Genomic DNA, 26,700 nt, shown 5'->3' on the forward strand with positions numbered 1-26,700 from the left:
AGTAGTTCTCACCTACCCCTGGTTAAGCAAGCACAACCCACAGATTTATTGGGCTAAGGGCAGCATTTCAGAATGGAGTACCTGGTGCCATGAGAATTGTCTGCGTTCTGCTACACCTAGTGTCTCAGCTACAGAGCCGCCTGACCCAAGTGACACATCTGATCTCTTTGCCATTCCTAAAATCTACCACGACAGACCCAATGATGGTTTCATGCTTTTCAGAATTTTCAAGACACTTTTATTAACAGTTGCTGGAATACACAGCTACAGCTGCAGCTTTCCAGTTCGCAGATCACTCTCCGACAACAACAACGCCATGACAGGACCCAGTTTAAACGTTAAAACTGGCGAGGCGTGATTGTAGATGCCGCTCAGGTGCGTCCACCTCACCTGCAGTGGCACCGCAGACCACGCCCTGCCACATCCTTATATTTATAAAACACTTTTGTACTCCTACTGACCCAAGACCACAAGTCACATCTTTGCTATTCATTCATACAGCACTACATTCTGTGTGCTTCAAGCACTTTATTTGCCTCACATCCATGGCCAGTTTAGAATCACCAGTTAACCTAATATGCATGTCTTTGGTCTAAGGCAGCGCTCCCCAATCCCCGGGCAACAGATACCAGTACCAGTCCGTGAGAGTTGAGGCTCGGGTGTGAAATTTATCGTTTTCAGTGTTTTTTTTATCAGTTTTTAGTGTTATTTTTGTTTTTATGGTCAACTCGGTTTCCCTGGGATTTTTCCCATGTGTTATGAATAAATCTTTTTTTTGGTACTGGTAGTGGTTTTATTTTGTTGTATTTATCCGCGACACCTTAAAGGCCGGTCCGTTCAAATATTGTCGAACATAACCGGTCCGTGACGCAAAAAAGGTTGGGGACTGCTGGTCTATGGGAGGAAGCCAGAGTACACTGAGGAAATCTACAAAGCCAGAGAGGCAACAAACCACACACTGCTGCCATAACATTTTGATTTTTGAATGATTTATATAGACATGTTACTCAAGAGAAGCAGAGTTAAGTGGGTTGGATTAGGAATTTGGATCATTACTGTGATTAATACTGTTTTAAACTCATGGCTTCTGCACACACTTTGGTAATATTTCTGTTTAATAGTGATGTTTATATTTGTTTGGTATAGAAGAAATACATGGCATTGCTTCTCTGTTGGGGCAGGATTCTCAGGGCTTTGTCTACTGAAGTTCATTCTTTAAAAATGCTCCAGAAGTGACCTAAGATTTGATGTGCAGGGGGAAGGTGCTATAGCTCTGCTCATTTGTTGTGGTGTGTGTACACACTATTCTGATAGCAAATGACTATGTCTTCTCTTCTAATCATTGTGTATTTTTTTCTGTAATTTTCATTGTATTAATGCATATTGTTTGATTTATTTGTAAGACACTCAAAAACAAAAGCGCTCTCTTGTTGAAATCTTCCTTAGAAATGTATCTTTCCCCAGGCAAGCGTTTTGGGAGTTTTTCCTTGTTAATATGATAGTGATGTCTAAGTAATTTTGTTTGTGTTGCTATAAATTTCATAATTTTTCTTTAATTTAGTTATTTTCTGCTCTTATTGGTCATTGTTTTATTGGCATGTGATTTGCTAATAAATGTTAAAGGAATTCACAAACCTTCTATCAATGAGATCCTAAGTCACTCATTATTCAGAGTGTGACATATTAACTGACTGACTGACTGACTGACCCAGCCTCCCAACAACCCATTGGTCAAATCGAAAATACCTCTGGTAGTTCTGATCTGCCACTAGACACACAGATATATGCAATCACACCACAAAGGTGTCATTATGAACAGTGTGGGGAGAGCAATGAGAAAAAGTATTGATTTCTACTCTGAGAAAGTGCACTCGTAACAATTACCGTTCCATTACAATAGAGCTAACTGAGTGCAGAGAACAACTTTAGAGCAGTCCTGACACATACAAGCGCACACACAAAAACACTGCTGGCTGCCTGCCATCGCCACAGCTACTAACACACACAAATGTTGGAGGTGGGGCTGTGCAGAGTGAGTGAATTTATTCAGAGGTATTTCTACTGTCACAGTGTGCATGTTAATTTTGCAGGCTGAATTGTTAAAGCTGCAGAGCAAAGACATCCCTCACACAGCCTACAGCAAGACATGAAGGAAAAGAGTCCAGTGTTTTAAAAGGCGATCATTATGATACAGACACTGAATTCACTAAATTATAAACACTTTATTATTTGAACAAATAAAGGATATTCCATCAAATTCCATCACTCTGTACCTGACAGACTGAAGGTGTTAGGGTGCCAATCTTTTCCATCTTCCTGGATTTCAAACAGATTTCCCTCCTTTTCATTGACAAAGGGATTATGTCATCAACTAGAAAGCCAGAGAGGGACCGAGCAGTTTAGGATCTTTTCTGAATACTTTTGCTGCCATCTTGTGACCTTACCAGGTATTGCAGACTAGAAGAACCTTAAAGTCATGTTGTTGTCAAAGAACTGATGAGAAAGACGTTTGACAAGCTTAATATATATGTTAGGGAATAGTTTGGATATAGAGAATGCTGGTGGCATGAATTTAAATGTTTGTAGCTTCATGCAGTGATGAAACTGAAATCATAATAGGGAGGGATTCTTCTATCAGATGGAAAGATGAATTAAAAACAGCAAAATTACAATATGTAAACTTGTAAAGGAATATTATAGACAGTTTTCAAAGCTATAGATTGATCTGTAAAGATGTCAAGCAGCTTCTAGATGCTTAAAGGAAGCAGTAAGGTCAGTTTCCATTCTGGGTTTTTAGCATTAATAAGGCAACCTGCTCCAAGGTGAGTTTGAGGTCTTAAAGAAGTCAACATAGAGAATTTTTTTTTACCAACTTTATTTAGTGCTTTTCTACTCTACCTGAACATTCAAAGCGCTCTATACAGGTTGCCTCATTGACTCATTCACACCTGTTCATAGAAGCCCTTTCATACTGATGAATGCATCAGAGAGAAACTTAGGGATAATGTCTTGCCCAAGGACATTTAGCATGCAGTCTGGAGCAGTCACGGATCAACCCAAAAACCTTCTGATTAGTAGATGACCTGCTCCACCTCCGCAGCCACAGCCACCCCTTTAGGGTTAAAGAATCCTTTTGAAAGTCATGTCCATAAAAGTTACAGTAAGTAATTTTTTTTAGGTGATTTGATAAAAAAAGAAAAATGTTGTACTTCTAAATACACAATTTATGTGTTCCAACAAATTGATACATTGTCACAAACTTATCATTTATCTATTAAAAATACATAGGAGCTGGTGTCATTTTGTGGAAGCTGCCATCTTGACCCACCATCTGGAATACACTGGCTGAGATGGGCATCGCCGCTCCGCCTTTTTACATTTTACATAACTGGCTAGAGACTGGCCACACTTTATACATTAGTTTTAATTTAAAGGTCATAAATAGCTCTTTCTCATTATATATGACCATTTAACATATGTACATGTATATTTTGGTGATCTCTTTCTCAGTATGTTTTTCTTCTTATGTTAGTTTGGAAATAAGCTAAGATTAAACCAGTTAATGTTAGGCTCTAGTGTCCTAAAAAAAAAAAAAAATCACACTTTTCCCCTGATAAACAATTTGATTGCATTCTCACATCGTATGGGAGTTCATTTACGACTAACAGCCAGTTCAAAGAAAGTTTCACCTACATGGGCAAACAGCAGTGATTATCAACAGAAAAGTTCAGTATATAATAACAACTGACCTCAGTATTGCTGCTAGTGGACAGAAGTGAGCGTCACTGACTCATATCAGACTCCTTCTTTACAGTTTTACTAAATGTGGACACCAGCTAAGCTAAACGGCTGACTGACAACAAAGATGTATTCTGCTTGAACCATGTCACAGCATCCACTTATTAATTAGTGAGAAGAACTTAACATATGATTAATGATAGAAATCACAGTTTTTGTGTTTTTCTTTCCCCAATCTGATGCTGACCCTTAATGGACCTTAAATTAATGGCCTCGTGGTAGCAGTGCTCTAAGTCTGAAAACAAATGTTTTACTAGATTAATATCACAGTGACATTGTGACACTGTAGCTAGTTATAGATTTAGGCCATGGCTTTTATGCTCAAGGTGGATTTAAGGCTGCTGATGATACCATTTATGAATCATCTGATTTAAAGGGGAAAAAAACCCAATGACAACAATGAAAGTATTTGCATCTTGAAATGGATCCAGCACAATTTGTTGCAGGACTGCTGAAAGAATCTTGTACAGTCTTAGTTTTTTGTCTAAAGTTTCTGGATCCTGGAAAAAGTTGGAGCTGGAGAAGTGGAAATGTCAACATGATTTCCAAGAGCTGATGGATTACCAGAAGCAAAAAACTTTGGGGGATTTATGTAGCTAACCTGTTTATATGGGCTCAGGAAAACATGGCTCCAACTCCGCTCAGGCTTGGACACTGTGATTTTGCCAGCAGCTTGAAAATCAGAGATAAATTCTGATGGAATAGTTCAATGCTGGAAATTAAAAACCATCCGGCATGTCATATAACCCTGTGAGACATATTGAAGTGAAGGCCAAGAGGTATTTGGTTAGCTGCCACATCTGGGGCTTTCTGTTATGTGTCTGTTCACTACAAACAATTCCCAGTTTCTGGAAACAGCATTATCTACACTCTACTGTGAAATAGAAACAGTATTAAATTCATATTTCTATCTGTGCAAGGCATATTAAAGTGTTTCCATCACATGCAGCATATATACCTCATACTGTTGACAATTCATTGATAGAAGCAGTGAGACAGGAGGCCTGAACATCCTCATGCTGATTAGCTGAATTGATGTCAGGTGTGCCGCTGCAGCAGTCTGCAGGGCTGTTAGCTGGAAAGAGAAGAGATTTTTTTTCTTCTCCCCTCTTCTAGTCCACACAGCAGAAACAGATCTAAGCACCTGTGAAATGAGTAGCAGGTAATGTTTGTTTTGGCCTTTTCATTATAACTTCAAGCCAGAAAAAGTCAGGCACAGAGAGGCCACATAATACTTGAATCCTTGACTGGTGTTGGTTGTTTTGTTAAATCACAGTACTACTGATTTCAGAATACGTTCTGTGTTAGCGTTCATCCGTTCCCTGGCCCGTAAGAAGCCTTTGGAGCCAGCAGGTGAGCAGTCCAACTTCTGCCGATGCTTGACCAGCCTGGATCTGATTGGCCTGGGTGTTGGCGGCACGCTTGGAGCAGGGGTTTACGTGCTCTCAGGGGAGGTGGCGAGGGAAGTGGCTGGTCCTAGTATCGTCATCTCTTTCCTTGTTGCTGCAGTGGCTTCAGTCTTTGCAGGATTGTGCTACGCTGAGCTTGGTGCTCGTGTGCCAAAGATGGGCTCGGCCTACCTTTACAGCTATGTGACTATAGGAGAAGTGTGGGCATTTGTGACTGGCTGGAATCTGCTGCTGTCCTATCTCATTGGTAAGTGGAATTCAGGGGGCACTATACATCTTTACCATGTATTTGACAAAATACATAAATGCAGTATGCCAAGTGATGTAGTTGTGCATCAAATCCAGTTTTTGCAGTAGTTTATGGTAGAAAGTGTGAAAAAACAGACAAATGTTAAAGCTGACACTGCCTGAACTTATTTATTTTTATTTGATTCTATTTGTAGGGAGTTTGATCATATTTAATATAAAAAATTTGATATTTACTTCTTTACACAAGATGACCCTTAGTCTCAAATGTTTTGTAAAAGCTGATTTTATTCAGTTTTATTTGTATAGTGTCAAATCACAACAGTCACATTGAGGCCTTTTATATTGGTAAAGACCCTACAATAACAATTAATGGAGTTATCTTCCATGCCTTGTTTTTTGAACTTCTCCTTAGAAACATCTAGTATAGCCAAAGCCTGGACTGGAGCATTTGATGACCTGATACACAATGTTATGGCTAAGCATCTAGGGGAACACACACCAATGGACTCACCTGGCTTGGCTGAATACCCAGACTTCTTTGCTGCTGCGCTGATTATGTTGCTTGCTGGTGACATTTGCAATTTTGACATGAAGTATTATTTGTATCATAGATGGAAAAACATTCTTAAAGGTAAAGTACATCTGTTTATATCTTTCCCTCTGTTTTCAGGGGTGCTTGCATATGGTCTGAAGGAGTCTGCAATTGTGAATACTGTTTTTACAGCAGTAAATGTGACTGTGTTGATTTTTATCATCACTTCTGGCTTTATAAAAGGAGATCTCAAAAACTGGCACATCAGTAAAAAGACAGTTCTAAATGCAACTTGGGAAATTATGTAAGTTTTATTTATGCTAATTTTCATTCACATTCTGATAGATTTTTTTTTTCGTGTACTGCAAAATAGAGATGGCACGATACCACTTTTTTATGTCCGATACCGATACCGATATCATAAATTTGGATATCTGCCGATACCGATATGAATCCGATATAGTGTTTTTTAATCAACAAAACTGTTTTTTAAAATATCTTGCTGCATTTTGCAAGTCTGCAAGTTCATACTCAAGTTTAAAACAACAACTACACTAAAGCTATTCTGTTATACCTGTATACAAAAAAAATATTTCATAGTTCAGCAATACTGATCAATCTAATAAACTTAAACCTACACCATCCTCCCTATTCTGGTATTTTAAAGAGTACTTAGCGTAAATATTAAGCAACCTAACTAATAGGGTTCCAACTCCCAGCAACAACAAAAATAAATAAATAAAAAATAGGGAACCACCCCTCACGCTCCACCTCATGATGCTTAATCGACGTAATCAACCTTAATTTGATGCAGTGTGAAAAAAAATGCACAGAAATCAATTATTTTTCAAGAAATATTAAATAGATTCAACATCTTTCTTCAACAAAATTGCAGACTGCACAGATGGTACCTTCCCAAAGGAAAAAGTACTATAGCTTACTAGGGTATATATATTAGACTTAATAGTCACTATATACAGTAATTGACTTCTATTCATTTTACATCAAATTAAAACTTTGTGTGTCAGATAATTATTTATTAAAAGCTCGACATTTTAAATGAGAATAAGAAAGAAAAGTATGTCTTTGTGCCCCCTTTTCCCAGTTAATGCCCTATCGGCCCCCCTGGCTAAACTTTGCTAGATCCGCCCCTGCACAGTTACCAGCGTCAGCTACGTAGAAAAAGATCCTGGTGTAGAAAGTAATATTAAATAAATTCTAACAACAGCTTATCAAGCTTAAACGTGCTGCTGTTGTTCAGCCGCTGGTTTCCTCTTTCTGGTGCAAAGTGGACCAAAAACAAAGACGGACTCGCGACAGAAAAGCCGATCAGCTGATCATTTAAGCAGTTTCACGATTGAAGTAGCAGCCGGAGAGCGAGAGGCAGTCGCTCGTTAAGCTTAACGCAGGAATGCTTTACAAAAATTCAGAGATGGACTTACACACTTGCTTTACTTCTCTCGGTGATAACTTTGTTGGAGATGAAATGCCGGGTTGCTAGCGAAGCTCCACATGCTATCCAGACCACCGACAGGTCCCGCATGCCACAGCCGCTCTATCACGTGATGCATACTGCTCCGACATGCTAACGTTCTGAGGTGAGTTACGGCGTGTTGCAAGTTTTGCGAGGTGCTTTCGTGATATTTAATGGATCGGATTACATTTTTTATTTTTCTCCGATATCCGATCCAGTCATTTAGGTCAGTATCGGACCGATACCGATACGTAATATCGGATCGGTCCATCTCTACTGCAAAAGTCAGTTTTAGGTTTCAGTTTATATTTGAAAATTTTTACTATGCTGGACACAGTACTGTGAAAAAGTATTTACCCCCTTAGTGGTTTCATGTTTGTCACACCAGCATGTTTCAGATCATCAAACAAATTTTGATATTAGAGAAAGATAACAGGGACAATATGTACTACAATCAAGTTTTTACAATAACCGGTGATCTGTCTTGATCTGTGGAAGAATTTCAGCCGACTTTCCTTTGCAGAACTTAATTCAGCCTTCACACAGGGTTTCCAAGCATGAACTGCCTGATTTAATGTCATGCCACACATTTTGTAACTTCTATCTTGTTAGTCCACAGAATATTTTTTTCAAAACTCTTGGAACTCTTGCTAGACTAATTACTACACACTTTTCTCATAGGCTTAGTTAGATGGTTAGCATTTTTCCCTTTAAAATAAAATATTTGTTCAATATTAAATTTGTTTGATAGTTTAGGCTTGCCAATTCTTCCTTGTTTCTCAAGTTCTCCAGTTTCCTCTATTGTGTATTTATTTTTGGCATACTGGAGTTTAACATTGGCTCTGGTTCATTCCTTGCATGCCCTTTGCACACTTGGATGATTCATAGGTTGGTGTTAAGTGATCAACAAAACTCTGAAGATAGTCAGGTACGAGGAATAGACAGGAATTATTGAAAAAGCAACCAGTGTCCAAAGAAAAACTTTGAAAGACCTTCAAGAAGACAGGAGAACTATTTCTTTAAACAAAAACAAGATGCCCAGTCTTACTTTGGGAGCAAAGTATAAAGAAATGAGGGGTAATGGAGATCTAAAGAGCTTAGTAAGAAGAGGTAGCTTGAATGGGGTAATGGAGACTTTTACACAGTACTGTATATTCATAGCTGCCTGCCACCACGTGAGAATGCTTATCCCAAATGGTGAGGAGACTTGATCTAAATAGACAATCCGATTTATTTCATTCACAACTTTTTTTTCCCCCTCTTTGTGCTCTTTATAGTTTCATGGTATATTTAAGATTTCTCAAATTGCTCAGTCATATGTATAACTTTTATACAAGCAGAAAACCAATTTGTCTGATAGTATGTACATCATTAATGTGGATATTTCCATTGTGATATCATGTCATGAAACTACTGTTGCTTTTGTGCAGGAAACTTGAGCCGAATGAAACTGTTGACTTTGGTGTTGGCGGCTTTTTCCCCTTTGGTTTTGATGGAACTTTGGCCGGGGCAGCAACCTGTTTCTATGCTTTCTTTGGATTTGACTGCATTGTTGCTACTGGTACTCTTGAGTAGGATTAACTTTGTTACCTTTCATCTGGCCACAAACATTTTGCCCTGTGAGGTTGTTTATTATATTCCAGTCTCTAATGCACTATGTGGACAAAAGTACCGGGTCACATCTCTTAATTATTCAGTTTAGTTTGTGAAATTTCTTCCATCCAGGATATTCCACATTCAAATGTAAGTGGCATTGCAAAGTACAACCACAGTAACTTAGCTACAAATTGGCAGGAAATTTCTGAGTAAATTCTGAGTATGCCTATTCTTCTACCTGGTGAATTTTCAGAAAACATCAGGATATATGTTGTTGAAGCAAAGGAAAGGAAACAGCCTTTAAGTTCTGAAATAAATGCTTTCCAAGAGAAAACTATGTTGTGTTGGGAAAATTCACTGTGAGCAGAAGCAACTTCCGGACTACAGAATACTCAATTTGCATGTTTGTAGAGTTAATAATAGTGATGTGGTTGCAGTGTGACGACACCCTGCTTTTTACTCTATGAGCTGTTTTAAAATGGTTCCATATGGGAGACAAACGGGGAGAAAGCTGTGCTTTGATGATATTTGTGAGATGATCGTAAATCCTATCTCAATGAGAATAGCACTGGATGAAATAGAACTACGATAGAGAGATAGTTATCAAAACATAGCTATCGTGTGTGTGTGTGTGTGTGTGTGTGTGTGTACACATGTATATTGAAAAAAATAAATAAATACAAATCCCTAGCAAAAGTTTAAGACCACTTGAAAGATGGCAAAAAATCGTATTTTGCATGGTTGGATCTTAACAAGCTTCCAAGTAGAGCTTCAACATGCAACAAGAATAATAAAATAAAATTATAATAAAAATCACTCCACACACTTTGCTATCTGGAAATCTCGTGGACAAATCTAGTTTTGATGACTGCCAGGAGAATGTTGCCTCCATTGTACTAACTCTTAAGCTTTGGAGGTTGGATAAAGCTATAAGACTGTCTGTGTTTGGCCCAGGCGCTTAGTTCCAGGGAAGGGAAGTCTTTGTGGGAACAGTTTGGAAAAGGCCCTTCTCTGTTGCGGCGCCGTTTTAGGAGACCAACTCTATATTAATGCCTGTAGGCCTAGAATAGGATGTCATAAATTTCCTGTAGGTGTAATGTGCAAGTGACTCAGTACTTTTGTCAGTATAGTGTTTGTGCTTTTGTTGCAAAATAATCTGTTGGTCTGTTTATTTGATTGTTTTGGCTCATCTGTGTGTAGATCATTTCATTATTAGATTGTTTGCTGAATCAGGAAGTGTACGTCTAATTCATCTGCTTTTCTAGGAGAGGAGGTGCAGAACCCACAGAAAGCCATACCTCTTGGGATTGTGGTATCCCTGCTTATTTGCTTCGTGGCTTTTTTTGGCGTGTCGGCTTCCCTGACACTTATGATGCCCTACTATCTGCTTGACGCTCACAGTCCATTACCTGTGGCCTTTGAGTACATTGGCTGGGAGCCTGCAAAGTATGCTGTTGCTGTAGGATCCCTTTGTGCACTGTCAACAAGGTAATGATTTGTACACCTGTAAAACACTGAGTCAGTTCCAATTGCTAAATTCATTTACACAATTGTTAAAACTGCATGCTTAAATTTACTTTAGTGCTACAGAAATCTTTTCTTTCTTTTTGTTAAATTGTTGTGCACAATTGCCTGATTTACCTGAAGAAAAAAAAAAAGGTTCTTTGCCCCTCACTGGCATCAGGGGGTGTTGAAATTTGACCATTTTTCTAAAAGCAGCAAGGGCAATCTGTGATGATGTAGCCTGTAATGACTTCAAAGCAGTGGAATACTTGACCCCATTTGCTCAGGCTGACTAGTACTAATCATGATTAATATATTGCCTTGTAAGCTATACAGAGATTTGGTGTAGTATATATCGTATGTGAAACTAAATACATAGTATGCCAAGTTCCACACACACACATGATAAATAGAGCTAAGTAATGGACTGTTTAAATACTAGAATTTAAATCACAGAAACTGGAGAAGTTGTCGAACGAGATGCATGTTAATTCATTCACATGCACAAATGCCACAACTACCTGCGAAGTCAATTTCAATGACTGGAGTTACCAGAGGAATAGCAGACTGCTTAAGGCTGCAGCTCCATGAACATAATCTAATAAGCCATTATTTGGCTTATTAGTTGTCAAAAATGAAAATAATTCAACCTCAGTACAACATGATGATGGAAAATATCCAGAGTCCAGTACTAACCATCTTATAGGCAACAAAGTAAAAAGAATGGTAGAAAGAAGCTCTCCTTATTGTCAGAAATCATAGTTCAGCTCTTGTTATAAGTGGCTTTGCTTGTCTATCCTGTATGTGTTTGTGCTACCAAAGCCAAATAAACGGCATATAAAACTACATCTCATTCTTTGTTGTAGTTATGGCTCATCTGTGAAGTCTGTGATGTGCAACTTGCTGTACCTGTAATTTCACGTTTAAAATGCAGTTGATACGTCATTCACAGTTTGCTGGGAGTGATGCTGCCAATGCCACGGGTGCTGTATGCCATGGCCAGAGACGGCCTGCTCTTCAAGCCACTCAGCTACATGAGTTCCAGGCAAAGTCCTGTCTTGGCTACATTGTCCTCAGGAGCTGTGGCTGGTAAGGCAGCTCTTTTTAACCCCTAGCAAATAGGTTATTAACCAATTTCAACTTTTTTGGTGTTCACAAAATCAAAAACAGGTGCAGCAGAGGGGCAACAATATGTCAACACCCAAAACTGGAATTATTTTGTAGGTGGAGGCTACTGACGTAAGCATTCAAATGGTTCCAACCAGTAAATCTAACATAGTGTCTTGATGCATGCTCAATTGTCCAGGTAAATAAATCTCCCACTGAAAACGTTACGTCCAGATGGACAGAATCAAACTTTTGGGACTAACATAGATTTTCTGTTACCTTCTCACTTTTTCTGAATTTGTAAAGCTGCTTCGTTTGAGGCTTTATCTTATTTAATGTTGTAGTTGTCATTGATGCCTCTAGTTCTGCACACAGGGTCTTTCTGTTGCTCCTTGACAAAATGTCAAAGCAAATTAGTGTCTAAACATTTTTTTTTTTTTTTTTTTTTTTTTTGCCTGTCCCGTTTGGCTCTTTTGCCATCAGAATTATTGTCTAAAGGCGAAGAAAGATGCCCAACGGATTTACTTTACCAAACTGACCATCCCAGCCTTGCCGTAATGGTCCATTTGATTCACCTTTTATTGTTTATTTTATTTTCACTTACTGAATACGGGACAGACTTGACTGGAGGAAAGAAGGGGAGAAAGAAAGGGGGAAAGAGAAACAGCTGAGAAGAGGGACGGGGGAGAAGGGCAAAAAACAAAAACCAACAGAATGGGCAGCTAAAAAAAAATGCATATATCAATCACCTGGAGTTGGCCGTCCGACTGGGGTCTGGAATGTGGGGCCTCCCTGCTGCTGCGGAGTCGGGACGGTCTGCCTCCCCCCACCGCAGGGAAAAGGGTAACACCACCTGGGTCTGGGTGCAGTTCCCCCCTCCAGGGGCAAGGGTACCTAGACCCGGTTTGTAGAGTACGCTTGGGGAGTGTGATTGTGTGTACAGCGTCTCTTTATGTCTGTCTCCACGTTGGTTGAGTGTGGAGTGAGTGCATATGAGAGCATGAGGGTGGGAATGGATGTTTGTGTCTGTGTGTGCCTGTATGTCTGTGTCTATATGTCAGGTTGGGTATCAGACGCCACCTCTCTGGGGACATCTCAGGCCCTCCAAGGTTTGGAGGCCTATCTCCCCCACCACCACTTCCCCTGCCAGTGGCGGACTCCCTCAGACATCGGTGCGTTGGTGGTTCTTTGTGTCCGGGGATGGGCGTCCAGGTACACACCGGCTCACTCCTTGGCGGCCGCTTAACGGGGCCTGGAGCCTGGGGCTCGCTCGGGCCACTTCGGGCCACTTCGGAGGGGTGCCCCCGGCCTCTCGGCCTGGGGCTCGGTCACTCAGGCACAGCTGGGGGCCGGCGGAGCTCACAGGCACGTCACTGCAACTCCTCCTGGCTTCTGCTCCGCGGCTGCTGAGTGAGCCCTCATCTGGGACTCTCCTCAGCTCTTACTGGGACAGTGGCGCGGCTGCCCCTCTGTTGGTCTTCCTTGGTCTCTTGTGTTCTGGGGGCCTCTGGATGTCTGGAGTTTTGATCTCCTCCATACCTGCTTCATGCCCTGGAGGACGGGGCTGTGGCCCCCCCACACCCTCTAGCAGATCATTACATGAAGGAACCTTTTAAAAAAACAAGCGCGTCCATGCTCACAGGTGTACACACGGGTGATCACACCCACAAACTACACCCTTTTTGGCTCCTACCTCAAAGCACACTGTGTTCTGTTGATCTTATGTGCTGCACAATAATGTTTAATATTTAGTATTTACTGTCATATTCCCATATATCATTGTGATGTTGTTTATTCTATTACTCTTGTTCTCTTCTGCTTGTTTTCTTTTTTCTTTCTCAGCAGGTGACCCAGGTGATTGATATATGTGTCTAAACATTTTTGATAAGTGTTAAATTGTAGACTTTTGTGTCATCTGTAGTTGGGTGTGTGTTGCTCTTTTTGCAGCTTTCATGGTCCTTTTATTTGACCTCAAGGCACTGGTGGACATGAGCTCTATTGGGACCATTTTTGCATACACTCTTGTTGCAGTATGCCTTCTTATATTAAGGTTAGTACTCAGCCTAACAAATTAACATATGCTACTGTTCACTAAAAAACAATATATTCTTGTAAAAAAACCAAAACAAACTAGCCAGTAGAATAAAGATTGCAAATCAATTTGTACATGCATAGTGCTTTTATCCCCAGGTTAACTGAAAAATCTAAATTGCCCATAGGTGTGAATGAGAGTGCGAATGGTTGTCTGTCCCTGTGTGTTAGCCCTGCGACAGACTGGCGACCTGTCCAGGGTGTACCCCGCCTCTCGCCCTATGACAGCTGGGATAGGTTCCAGCATCCCCCGTGACCCTGAAAAGGATAAGCGGAAGCAAAAGGGTGAATGGATGGATAGTGCTTTTATGCTTCGAGCACCCAAAGCCCATCCTGTCCAATATCTTTAGAATGGATCAACTACTGTTTTGACTTATCGTCTTGAGTTTAGTTAATAGATGATGTATCCTACATCACTGGAAGAACATTTACAGCATTTATACAATGCAAACTTTAAACTTGGTGCAAAATAGCATTGGGACAAAATGCTAAGTACATATATACAAATTAATTTATGTGAGCTCACAAACTTTAGGCAGAACTTCATGGTACTAATGATTTGCAAATCTAATACACCTTTATTTTAATCACATTAAAACACAGATAACCTATAAAATGTATACACTGATATTTAATGGTTTATGGTATTTTATTCATCCCAATCATCATTTGATTATATATGCATGTTGTACAATCATTCTATCCTGAAGAGAGAGCTGTTGAAAGTAACTGATATATAACCCCAGATTAACAAGATACACTCATGAGTAGGGATGGGTATCGTTTAGGTTTTATCCGATACCGGTGCCAAATCAGTACTTTTGAAACGGTGCCGGTGCTGAAACGGTGCTCAAACCGGTGCTTAAAGAATGGAGAACACAAAATTGGTCCAAAAACCTCATGTTCAGCTGTTTTTTGTTTTTTTTTTGTTTTTTGTAAAAAGATAACAATGTTAGCCTTTTCTGCAGCTATGGGGCATATATGGTATCACTCTTGGCTGGAAGCAGTGCTTAATCAATGGAAAAAAAAAAAAAAACACAAACTTTGTCCAAAAACCTCTCATGTTCAGCTGTTTTTTTGTAAAAATATAACAGTGTTAGCCTTTTCTGCAGCTATGGGGCATATATGGTATCACTCTTGGCTGGAAGCAGTGCTTAATCAATGGAAAAAAAAAAAAAAACACAAACTTTGTCCAAAAACCTCTCATGTTTAACTGTTTTCCACTTTTTCTTTGGTCATTTTAGCCTTTTTGTCCAGGGTGAAGGGAGTATCTGCCATCAAACAAGAAGACAGCCGCATGTAACTACGATGATGTTTGCTAGTTCACCTTAAATGCATTAATGTAATGACGTGGTTAGCCTACTCAACGTAAATTACACACGAACAACATTAAGCTACTCACGCAGAGAAGAACAGCTGCTGCCATCAAATACGGCGCATTTCTCGGCTTTTAAAAAAAACGCTATGCGTCGCCAGGTGTTTCATCAGGTGTTGCCTCCTTTGCACAGTATCACAGTATCACTTTTTTTTTTTTTTTTTTTGCGTCCCGTTTGGATCTTTAGCCATCAGAATTGTTGTCTTAAGGCCAAGAAAGATGCCAAGTGGATTTATTTTACCAAGTGGATCATCATGGCCTTGCCATATTGGTCCATTTGATTGACCTTTATTATAATTATGAATTTATTTTATTTTCAGTTGCTACAAACGGGACAGACATGACTGGGGGATAGGACAGGGAGAAAGAATGAAAGAAAGAGAGGGAGAGAGAAAACCAAAGGGGAGAAGAGACGGTGAGAAGGGGGGGGAAGAAAGAAAGAAAAACAAACAAAAAAAACAAAACACCTGGGTCACCTGTATGGAGAAAAAAAACAGAAGAGAAAGCAAACAACAAAGAGCAACATAATAAAAAAAAAAGGCACCATCACAATAAACTAGCTAGCAGTAGATATCAGTAGATACTAGATAATAAACGATATTGTGCAGCACGCAAGATAGACAGCACACAATGTGCTTTGAGGCAGCAGCCAAGAAAGGTGTCTGTGAACACCCGTGTGTACACCTGTGTGGATCAGCATGCTTGTATTCCAAAGGTTTCTCCATGTAACGATCTGCTAGGGAGTGTGGGGAGCCATAGCCCCGTCCTCCAGGGTATGAAGCAGGTATGGAGGAGATCCAGGCCCCAGATCACAGTATCAGCTTAAAGCACTTGTTGCAGGCTGCTGAGTTTGCATATTTTGCTGTGAAGTAAAGCCAGACTTTTGAACACTTCACCTTGGGCATTTTTAATCTGTAGCTCTGCTCTAAAAGAACATACGTACCTGGACCCGCCTACTATCCTCGGAAACTTAGAAGGCTAGAATCTAAAGTGTATCACAGCTCAGGAAAAAAAAGCACCAAAATAAAGCACCGAAATGTGCGCTGCTTTTCGGTCTGGTTACTACAGTTTATGTCAGAACCGGTGCCATCATGGCACCGGACACCGGTACCCATCCCTACTCATGAGTGTATGTACAGCTTTTTTTTTTTTTTTTTTTTTTTGAGCACGACACATGCTTTTCAGCAAGATGTTGTTTTTTTTTTTTTTTAATCAAGATGATGCTTAACTGCAGCTATTGCAACAACACAGATTCATAGTACTAGTGTGCTGAAATGCCCACCATGCAGTCAACTTTGACATTAAAAATACAAGAAGAATGTGACCATGTTCCTCTTCCAAAAGTCAAGCAACTGTTATCTATAATTCCCAGGTGTTTTCCCAAATGCTCTGTTTACAACTGTGTACCGTTGTAAACAGGGCATTGTCCCGAATCTTGAGGTGTTGCTGCTATCAAATTCAAAATAAGCCTTTTTTTTTTTTTTTCATGAATAGGTAAAATGTCTGTTTTAAACATTTGGCATGTGTATGTTCTACTGCAAATGACTTGGTCAAACAAGAGTTCCAGATTAGATGTAAGCCTGACTGTTTTTGTTTGTTTGTTTCAGGTACAAAGATAATGCTGGTTTTGTCCTCAGACTGGAGCCATTCTCAATAAGGGATGTGCTCAGGCCTCCATTTCGAGCTACCCACCGCACCTCTAAAAATGTCACCATTCTCACCATCATTATCTGTGAGTCATCCTTTATCACCCCGCCACACACACCCCACCTGATTTGCTGAGGCTCCTGACAGCTGCTTCACTTTGATACTTTGTATCTTGAGCAGATACTGCTAACACTATTCATTAAAAATAATTTTTGCTATTAAGAATGCAGAAATGAAACAAAATCCTAGTATTATGTTTTCTGACAGCTCCGACCTCTCCCCAGTGTTCCTGGTAATCGTTTTAACCGTGCTCCTGTCTGAGGCCTTGTACTCACTCAGCAGACGGGAACTATGGAGCGTGCTCCTCGTCTCTGTCCTCGTGCTGACATTGGTCCTTGCCGTTGTTATCATCTGGAGGCAGCCACAGAGCAGGACTAAAGCTTCTTTCATGGTAAAGCAGATGGTGTTGGGCGCTTGGTTCCAAATGTAGGATTTCATGCTTCTTGAAAGTCTGCTTCTATTGATTTTCATTGAATACAGCTTATTTGGGGGTCAGTTGCTGGGCCTCACTAAGGGTCTGTTGCAGGGCACAGAAAGTTTATAGCAAATAAATGTACGGCATGTTTACTAAAGGGAGGGCAACCAGTGGGCAAATGCTGGCTGACATTTTTTTTTTCTTCTTCTTGTTAAACTCCAAAAAGAAGGAATAGTAAGGAGAGTACTGGTACTGTCTGTCCCTGCTTGAAAAAGAAAACACTTGGCCTTTTTACTTAGGAAAAACAATGAAAAAGTGTAACTTCTAAAGTCAAAATGACATGCATAAATCAGTCATGGGTTCATATCCTTCTGCAGGTTCCCTGTGTACCTGTAATTCCAGTTTTAAGTGTCTTCATTAATACCTACTTGATGGTTCAACTGGAAGGAGGAACCTGGGTCAGCTATGCTGTTTGGATGGCAATTGGTAAGAGCGTGCATTTTCAGCCATTTCAGGTAACTAGGATTGCTATCAAATGCTTTTATTCTTCCAGGTTTGCATCATTGTAGAGAGCATATAGATGTATTAAGGAATAAAGACAGTAAGTTCATGGCATGCTATCCCCTTTTCTAAGGTCTGATCGTATACTTTGGCTATGGAGTTCGTCATAGTGTCCAGAAACAAAGACTCCAAGAAGCTCATGATCAGCTTAGTAGCAATAACATAAGCAGTAATGTTGTGGATTGTGCTGCTTGATGCTGTGTTCCACAGCATATTTAAGATGATCAAGAAATCACCTTAAAATCCTATTTTGGAATTTTACCCTGACTAACATAAAGCTGGTATGTGTCCTTTGATGCATAATGTTTAGCTAACAACTGCCTGAACTAAATATTACCATGGCAACAAATGTTGCAGTTCTATGTTTTGGTTTGATCAGTCAATCTGTGTTATGCAATCTTGGCTATTGTTGTTTAATGTTAGTATTTCTGAGTTAATATTTCACTTTTTAAATATTGATGTATGTTTCTGAAGTTGGGGGGGGGGAGTAAATTTGTTTAAAAAAATAAAAATAAAAAAGTAAACTAAATGTACCTAAATAAACTTGGTTCAAGTGAAGAAATTATGGTTTCCCGTTAGGTTATACTTAATTACTATTAATCTGTATTTTTATTTTGTCACTGTGGGAGTGCAGAAGAACCTGAAACACTTCATTTCCTCAGCACTTGGTACCATAATGGCTGATTAAAATAAAGTACACCTTACCTTTTATTTACAATGGCAGTAATTGTATTGAGGGTGTGGGGGGGGGAATATCAAAAATGCTCTCAAGACGTTCTGCAAGGTTTTTCTTTGAGCCAAATTAAAATGACGACGTGTTCTGTGCACTCACGGTGCTAGACTAATCAAATTTCGAGTGGAAAACTTTGGGACACCTTGAATACTCCAAAGACCAAACTGCTTTTCATTCATTCATGACATAATTTTCTTCACTATTCATTCCACCAGTGTGTGAATGAATAGTGGAATTGTACAGCGCTTTTCAAAGCGCTGTACAATTTATTATTATTATTATTATTATTATTATTATATTCCCTCTCTCTCTCATTTGTAGCTCTTAGTTATTACAAATACTTAATTGAAGTTGGTGGCAGTGGTGGCACAACCAGTTATTAGTTATGACCCATATTAGTGTAGCCTGAGACTGAGCAATCTATGAGGCCCTTTTATTATGCACACATATCGTCCCTTCATACACAAACGTCATGAAGTCACATGAATGTGGTCAAAAGTGTGCAGCTGATGGCAGGTCTATGGTATTCAGGAAAAAGTCAGATTTATACATGTGAAGTTCTTCATGACGTTCTTCAGTTTTCTTACAAAGAATCTGTAAATGGCTTTAGAGCCACACATTCCTTCTTATACTGCTCTATAGCTGTTTATTGAGGTGAAACATTGGTGGTATGTTCGTGACTAACCGTGAATCACTTTTATTGCACTGTTCACGATTTTTATTTTATTTTATTTTATTTTTTTTAAAAACAAACAAAACATTTAAACCTACCGGGTAAAGAGTTGATTTGTGTTACCAGGTTGGGGGATGGTCTCTGTGTCATTAATACAAAATAACAGTGAAGTGAGCAAACCTGTGCCATCTGTTTAGTGGAAATGGGTGATGAACAGTGATCTTTTGTTATCCATCCACCACAGAACTTTTCAAGCATCAAACAAAACTTCAATACAGTAAAATGAAAATGTCAAAACTGTACATCCAAATTAAAATATTCACCGACTGTTACACGAAGCTTGGCTCATGAATTTATGCAACTGGCCCCGATATTCACTTTGTTTTCAGGAGTTCTTCCACCATTGACCACTGAGTGGAGTTGGCATAGCATTTTTTTGCTCTCCATACAGTTTATGAATTCAGCTTGCTGATATCAGGATTACCTGATAACTTGCACTGCACCCACTAATCTAAATCTCATCTACTTACTCCACAACTCCATAATACTGGTCAAAACTCTGTCACTAAGGCTTTGAAGTCCGAGTCTGAAAATAGAGGGTTGTGCCATAGGGGCTACAACAATCTTTACATGCAGTCTATGGTATGTAGTGCTTTTTCAAGAAGCCGTTTTGAAGAAACTTCTTGGCCTCTGATGGGCCTTAAGTGTTCTAAATCCTTCCATCTGTACAGATTACCTGTCTGCTCCCAGATGCTATCCTCCGTCCGAAGGACCGTCATCTAGGAAAGGTCAATTAAATAATGTTGGAAGTGAAATACCTCCCATGACATTTGGACTTGAGAATGCTGTATGTACATAATATTACTGGCTGCTAATAACAATGCTGGTCTTTTGCACTAACTGATGTCCTGTCATTGGTCCACATATTACTCATAATACTGATCCATTCAGATAGACAAAAACATAAAGTTTATACACTAATCTGTCTTATATTTTCCAGCTGGTGTGTTGTTGTTTTTTTTGGTTCTGCACTTTAAAACACCCTGCAGTCCTCCTGTCAGTCTCTGGGGCTCACCTGAGCAGCTGCCACCACCAACACTCAAAATGAGTCCATCAGGGGAGCACCGACACACACACTTGTGCAAACTTGCCTTATTAGCTGCTCCAGATTGGCCATCCTAAAGCCCAGATGTCTGTGACCTCCCACTGCCCCCTAAATGCAAAGCTATTGTGATTAAAGCATGATTGGCAGTGCTGGTTATTAATTCTAATCTGGGCCACATATGTGGGGTGGTGGGCAGAGGGCAGGCAGCAGTGTGTGCCAGGCTCACGCCAAACGGAGGCTAATTCAGTCTGACACGCTATCAGAGCAGACTCTCACACACACATGCGTGCGACATTCCCCCGATGTGCCGACACAGCTATAGGCAACACACATTTTTCCTCTAATGCGCAGGAGCGAGGAGAGAAGGTTATCCTTTAACAAGAAGCGCGTACACATTTCACAGCACTCCAACACAAAAGTGGCATTTCCCGAAAACCATTAAGGTGCTCTGTAACTTCAAGTACATCATTTGAAAGCAGAAACAGCATGTGTTTTGCAAATCATTTCCATCTCGAGACTCGTATAAACGTCTTACATTTACCACTTAGAGGCAGAAACTAGAGTGAAGGGTTATTTTCAAAATATGTTTTCTTTCCTTCAAGGTAAAAGCCTCGAAGCAAATGATGTCTTGTCTGTATTACCAAGTCACTTCTCGGGTTAAGGTGTCATCTCTGTGGCTGCAGTCAGCCTGGAATTACTGCAGGAGTATTACAGGAGGAATGGACGGACTCTGGCTACTCATCATGGGGATACTGTTTTATTGTAGACTCTAATGAAAATAACAGCCAACGCATGGTGATTTAAATGTATGCAGGCTCATTTGCTAGGACTAACATCTCCTGTAATACTTGAAGTAACTTGGTAGTTGGCAAATGAAGCAATCTTTAAAAGATGTGAACAGGATTAACATTGACTATATTGGACACTGTTGTAACTCAATGTTTTTGAGGCCACAAACTACTAATTTGCAATTTAAAAAAAGGTTTTCTGCTGCAATGATGGCTCTATTCATCTAAATCGGAGGTGTGTGTGTAAAATCTAAGCGGATTGTAAGTAGAAGGACAGAGAGAAGGATGAGGTACTGTTGCTTTTCCTGTAGAGGGCATTGCTTTATCATGGAAGGGAAATGCATTCATGTTTTTGACACAGTTGGTTGAAAATGGCAGCAGAGAGGAACACTCTGTTTTTGAGGGCAGCTCAAATCAGCACATTTACATGTACAGACTGGCAGATTTGGTTTACAGTGCACAGTATGAATGAATGTATGGGTAAATGTAACTAGTACTTTGAGTCATAGCTGGACTGGCCATCGGGCATACCGGGCATTTGCCCGGTGGGCCGCTGGCGATTTTTTGTTTTTATGGACCGATGTTTTTTGTTTTTTTTTAGGAAGGGTATATATAATGAAAGGTGTTGGATTGGCCAATTGGTCATGATCGACTCTGGGCTGGACCAATTACAGCCGAGGAGGCTGAATGCACCCGCCCCCTTGTTTAGCAATCACGTGATTTTCGCGCATTGCATGCCGGGAACTCGTGGCAAAACAATCCAAGTACCGCATCAAATGCAAGCATTTGCAGCACCGCAAAACGTTCATTCTTCGATTCCAATAAATTCTTGTTTTTTCTTTGCCGCACAAAAAAGGTATGTACAAAACAAAAGGAGAACAATGCCGGTCCGTACAAAGACAGACTCGACGAAAAGACAAAGAAAAGATACGAGGAAAAAAATCAAAGGTGTGAAAGGGTTACCCTTACGAGCACGCAGAGGGACAAAAGACGTTAGCGTGCTGCCCAACTTTCACCACGCTCAGATTTATAATCATACGGTTCTTGGAGTGAGTGCATACACTCATGAAGTTTAGTAACTTCAGGTCACTGCAACAAGCCCAGGTACAGTTTACCGACGGATGGGTACAGGACCTTGAAACGCACCGTGTAGAACGAAAGACCATCGTACGAACAAAGGTAAGTTTACCAGTCTCACAAATCGTCGTCATAAATACACATTCGTTAACAGTTTATTAATGTAACCTTTGAGCTCAACGGTAATTAATTAGTAGTGGAAATAATTTCTGGTTCATCACAGAAATGTAGCAGTGACAATAATATTGTATGCTGTAATCGTACTGGACAATTAGTGATACAAAACAACTGTTTTATCCTGTGAATAAAAGTATATGTTTTTGTCAATGTACCATAATAACAGAAGCGAAACGTAATATTGTGTCAGGACAATTCACTATTTATGCACAATAAACAAAGGATCATAGCGCGACAATTTCTGTTCAGCGCCAGACTTGCTTGTAACCTATATCACCAGTTATGTTAAGAAAAATGACGCATTAACGACTAAAAAACTCTGACCTTTGTGGGAATGCTTGGAGCAGACTAACATGTGAGCTGGAGTGTTCTGGGACGTTATATTTGGTATATCCAGACCATCCGTCGTCGGCTCTTACTTCGGAAACATGGCTTAAAAAAATTTCTCTTCAACGACGTAATTCGATTAAAAAAAAAACGATCGGCTTCCCGTGGCTGTCATGCGACCGGCTGTTGCAGTTAATAATACAACAGCTTCTTGCCATTTTTTGTGTTTCTTTTTAATCGCTGTGTAACTGAGTTCAATTGAAAGCCTGCGTGCGCTAGTACCTCTTGCCACAAGTTCCCAGAATCTTTTGCGGTTTTACCCCTGAATGACGTCACATTTTCAATCTTTATCCTGGTGGGCCGGTCTCTAGTCAAAATGCCCGGGCCGATTTTTTGTCCCAGTCCAGCCTTGCTTTGAGTGGTCAGTAAGAAAACGTGTGAGTACATTACAGCATATATGTTTTTGTGGATCGAACACACTGTGGTCAGACTAGTTTGTGTATTTAGTATTAGTTATCTCCTTTTTGCTGGATTAAACAAGTGTAAAACCAGGCTTATGGTTGAGTAGTCCACTTGTAACTCTCTAATTGAGGGAAGTGACCCAGACACACCAGCATGGCCACCATAATAACATCTGCTTAAATTCCTTAATGCTTCCTTTGCAGCCATGTCACTTATCGGGATGACTGGAAAGTGGTACAAAACAACATGTTTTGTACCACTTTTTTGTACGATTGTGTTTGTACTATTGTGTTTGTACTATTATGGGAAACATGTATTCTGTTTCCCATAATATACCATAACTTTGCTAATACATATGTTTTGAACACACAAAAAATGTAATGGAAACATCTATTAAACACAGTTTTATAAAAGTGTGCTTGCTATAGTCGTGGGGGGGTGGGGGGGTTTCTTGAGTGAAGGGAGTTTTTTTCTTCTTTACTTTAGTTATAAAAGTGCTGCACAAAGGAAGATAATTATCCATATTCATGTGATTAAAATACATGTGAAGTCTATGTAATTTGTTGTGCATTGGCTCTGTCACCAAATTGGACGTTGCTGTAGCCAGTCTTCAGGATTATTGCTAATTAATTTGACTTCAGAATTGCTGAAATCCTTAATAAAGACATGTGGATCATCTCTTCAGCAGAGGGAGAAAATGAGTGGACACCAGTCCTATTAATGTCACTTTCAGGCTGGTAAGCTTTTATATTTTTCAACCTCCGTAGTGAAGTAGAAACATGGACTAGTTTGTCCATGTTTCTACAGTCTGTACAAAACAACACGGTTATGAAACACGGGCATTGCAGGTCCAATAAAAACACATCAAAGTCATTGTAACAGATTAAATATCTGTGACTAGTGTGAGTGCAGCCTGATTTTTGGTATGTTTTAGGAAAAAATGTATTTCATTTACCCCACAGTAAATAAAAGAATAACCAATTAAAACAGAAGTACCTTCAAATAAAAAAGAAGCGACAAAAACCAACAAAAACAGTTGAATGCGTTCAAACCCAACCTTAGGAAAAAATATTTTAAAAGTATTCCAATTATCTGGAATGGCCCTTTGCAACTCTTGTTGTCCTGACACTAGTTGCAGTGCAAGTAGACAGAACAGGTTAATCAAGAGCTGGCTGAAGCTTTGGACCTCTTTTTCTAGTCGGCAGCCATGGCAGCACAGCTGATCCTCTGGCATACCGCTCTGGTGTCTTTCTGGTGTCCATTGTGCTCGTCTCTCTTATGTTACTTGTATTTCAGGCCTGAAGCTCCAAATTACAGCCACCAAAATGTCCTAGTTAGTTCTTGCAGCCTTTTGTCATGCTACTCAGAAAGCCAAATTATTCAATAATTAAATCTAGCAGGGTAAACATACCAATCAATTTTTTATACAAAGAAAAAATGAAATAAAACAAGCAGAAAACCTAAACCACTAAAATCAACAAAATAAACATGCAAAACACATTAAACCAAGTATTCTGCCTGGTGATGAGTACTGATTCCAGTACTTTTCTGCACAGTTTTAATTCTGCACACTTTTTCTACAAGCTGCATGAGGTAATGGAGGGCCCACTCCCGTTAAGAGATCTGACTGGGCAGTGCAGCTTCAGTTATGAAAATAAACGAATGCGCAGCAACCCTTCAGGCCGGCCCATTAGCCCAAAAATGAAAAGTGCCCAGCATGCCAGATCACCAGTCTAGCCCATATCTCCAGCATGTATTTAGTTCTATGGATTTATAAATTGAATTGTTTTTCCCTGTTAATTCTGACAAACTTCTTAAGCATTTCCCTTTTGCTTTGCAGTTGACATGAATAATAAATTCTGAGCTCTTTCACAACCTTATTTCTCAGTATAATAAATAAAAGCCTACCATTTTGTGCTTTATTCTAAAGAGGTACCTTAGAGCATGGTCCTTTGGTTTTATAAGTGAAAGTACATTTCCATTAAAGCAAGGCAAAAAGTCTTTTTGGCCTGTTTTACTTTTCATTTTTCAAAAAAAAAATAAAAATCTATGTATAGTTCTCTGAAGTACATGAAAGCATTATAGCTATTATCCAGGCTTTTTGCAAAAAAATCACTACAGTTTATTTCATTGATTTCCAGACTGTAAAAGCCAAGTCAACGAGAGTTTCTGAGATTCTAGTTGATCCTTCAATAACCTGTTGGAAATAAAAGTTGCTTGTTACCCTTTTTAATGCTTTTCACTTTAGTGTATTATTTCTAATGTAAATTGCAGTCCCCAAATAAAATGGCCTAATTATTGTTACCACAGTCTTTAATATTCACTTTGTCATAAAACACTGCAGATGGTAGTCTATATGTTCCAATTATAGTGGAGGCCATTTGAGCTGAGAGTGTTAATTTGAGTCAGTAACACATGACTAATTAATCTGTTTACAGCTATTCTTAACATAGAAAAGCACAGCCTGCCCTGACCATCAGAACATATTGCAACCTTGCACATTTAATATGTCAGCTGTGGAGTTTTCATGTAGTCGTGTTTCTAAGAACCACAAATTAAAAGAAAAATCCAAATGTGGTTCATACATACAGTAAGATGTTGTAGTGTTTCAGTTTAGGAATGGAGCTTCATATTTATAAATAGTCCTCTTTCTTATTTGCCATCAAGGCTGGACTGGGACAAAAAATCGGCCCAGGCATTTTGACTAGAGACCGGCCCACCAGGATAAAGATTGAAAATGTGACGTCATTCAGGGGTAAAACCGCAAAGGATTCTGGGAACTTGTGGCAAGAGGTACTAGCGCACGCAGGCTTTCAATTGAACTCAGTTACACAGCGATTAAAAAGAAACACAAAAAATGTCAAGAAGCTGTTGTATTATTAACTGCAACAGCCGGTCGCATGACAGCCACGGGAAGCCGATCATTTTTTTTTATCGGATTACGTCGTTGAAGAGAAATTTTTTTAAGCCATGTTTCCGAAGTAAGAGCCGACGACGGATGGTCTGGATATACCAAATATAACGTCCCAGAACCCTCCAGCTCACATGTTAGTCTGCTCCAAGCATTCCCACAAAGGTCAGAGTTTTTTAGTCGTTAATGCGTCATTTTTCTTAACATAATTGGTGATATAGGTTACAAGCAAGTTTGGCGCTGAACAGAAATTGTCGCGCTATGCTCCTTTGTTTATTGTGCATAAATAGTGAATTGTCCTGACACAATATTGCGTTTCGCTTCTGTTATTATGGTACATTGACAAAAACATATACTTTTATTCACAGGATAAAACAGTTGTTTTGTATCACTAATTGTCCAGTACGATTACAGCATACAATATTATTGTCACTGCTACATTTCTGTGATGAACCATAAATCATTTCCACTACTAATTAATTACCGTTGAGCTCAAAGGTCCTATTAATAAACTGTTAACGAATGTGTATTTATGACGACGATTTGTGAGACTGGTAAACTTACCTTTGTTCGTACGATGGTCTTTCGTTCTACACGGTCATTTCAAGGTCCTGCACCCATCCGGCGGTA

The 26,700-nt window shown here is 39.6% G+C and overlaps 1 protein-coding gene across 2 annotated transcripts; it reads left to right on the forward strand.

Moving 5' to 3' along the window:
- The first annotated feature begins 4,753 nt into the window (after positions 1-4,753).
- LOC113035341 (cationic amino acid transporter 2-like) lies at positions 4,754-18,299 on the forward strand. Of its 2 annotated transcripts, XM_026190862.1 has the most exons (12): positions 4,760-4,960; positions 5,090-5,454; positions 5,869-6,024; positions 6,127-6,292; positions 8,893-9,023; positions 10,324-10,546; positions 11,514-11,650; positions 13,616-13,718; positions 16,742-16,866; positions 17,066-17,232; positions 17,634-17,742; positions 17,891-18,299. In XM_026190862.1, the coding sequence occupies exons 1-12, from the start codon at positions 4,950-4,952 to the stop codon at positions 18,010-18,012; spliced, it is 1,815 nt and encodes a 604-aa protein (XP_026046647.1). In that variant the 5' UTR covers positions 4,760-4,949; the 3' UTR covers positions 18,013-18,299. The 2 variants fall into 2 exon arrangements, with proteins under 2 accessions (XP_026046648.1, XP_026046647.1); XM_026190863.1 differs by lacking the exons at positions 6,127-6,292; positions 8,893-9,023 and having other exon boundaries at positions 4,754-4,960; positions 5,869-6,087.
- Positions 18,300-26,700: the final 8,401 nt, after the last annotated feature.

This window comes from Astatotilapia calliptera, chromosome 13 (genome assembly GCF_900246225.1).
Source record: "Astatotilapia calliptera chromosome 13, fAstCal1.2, whole genome shotgun sequence".
Lineage (NCBI taxonomy): Eukaryota > Metazoa > Chordata > Actinopteri > Cichliformes > Cichlidae > Astatotilapia > Astatotilapia calliptera.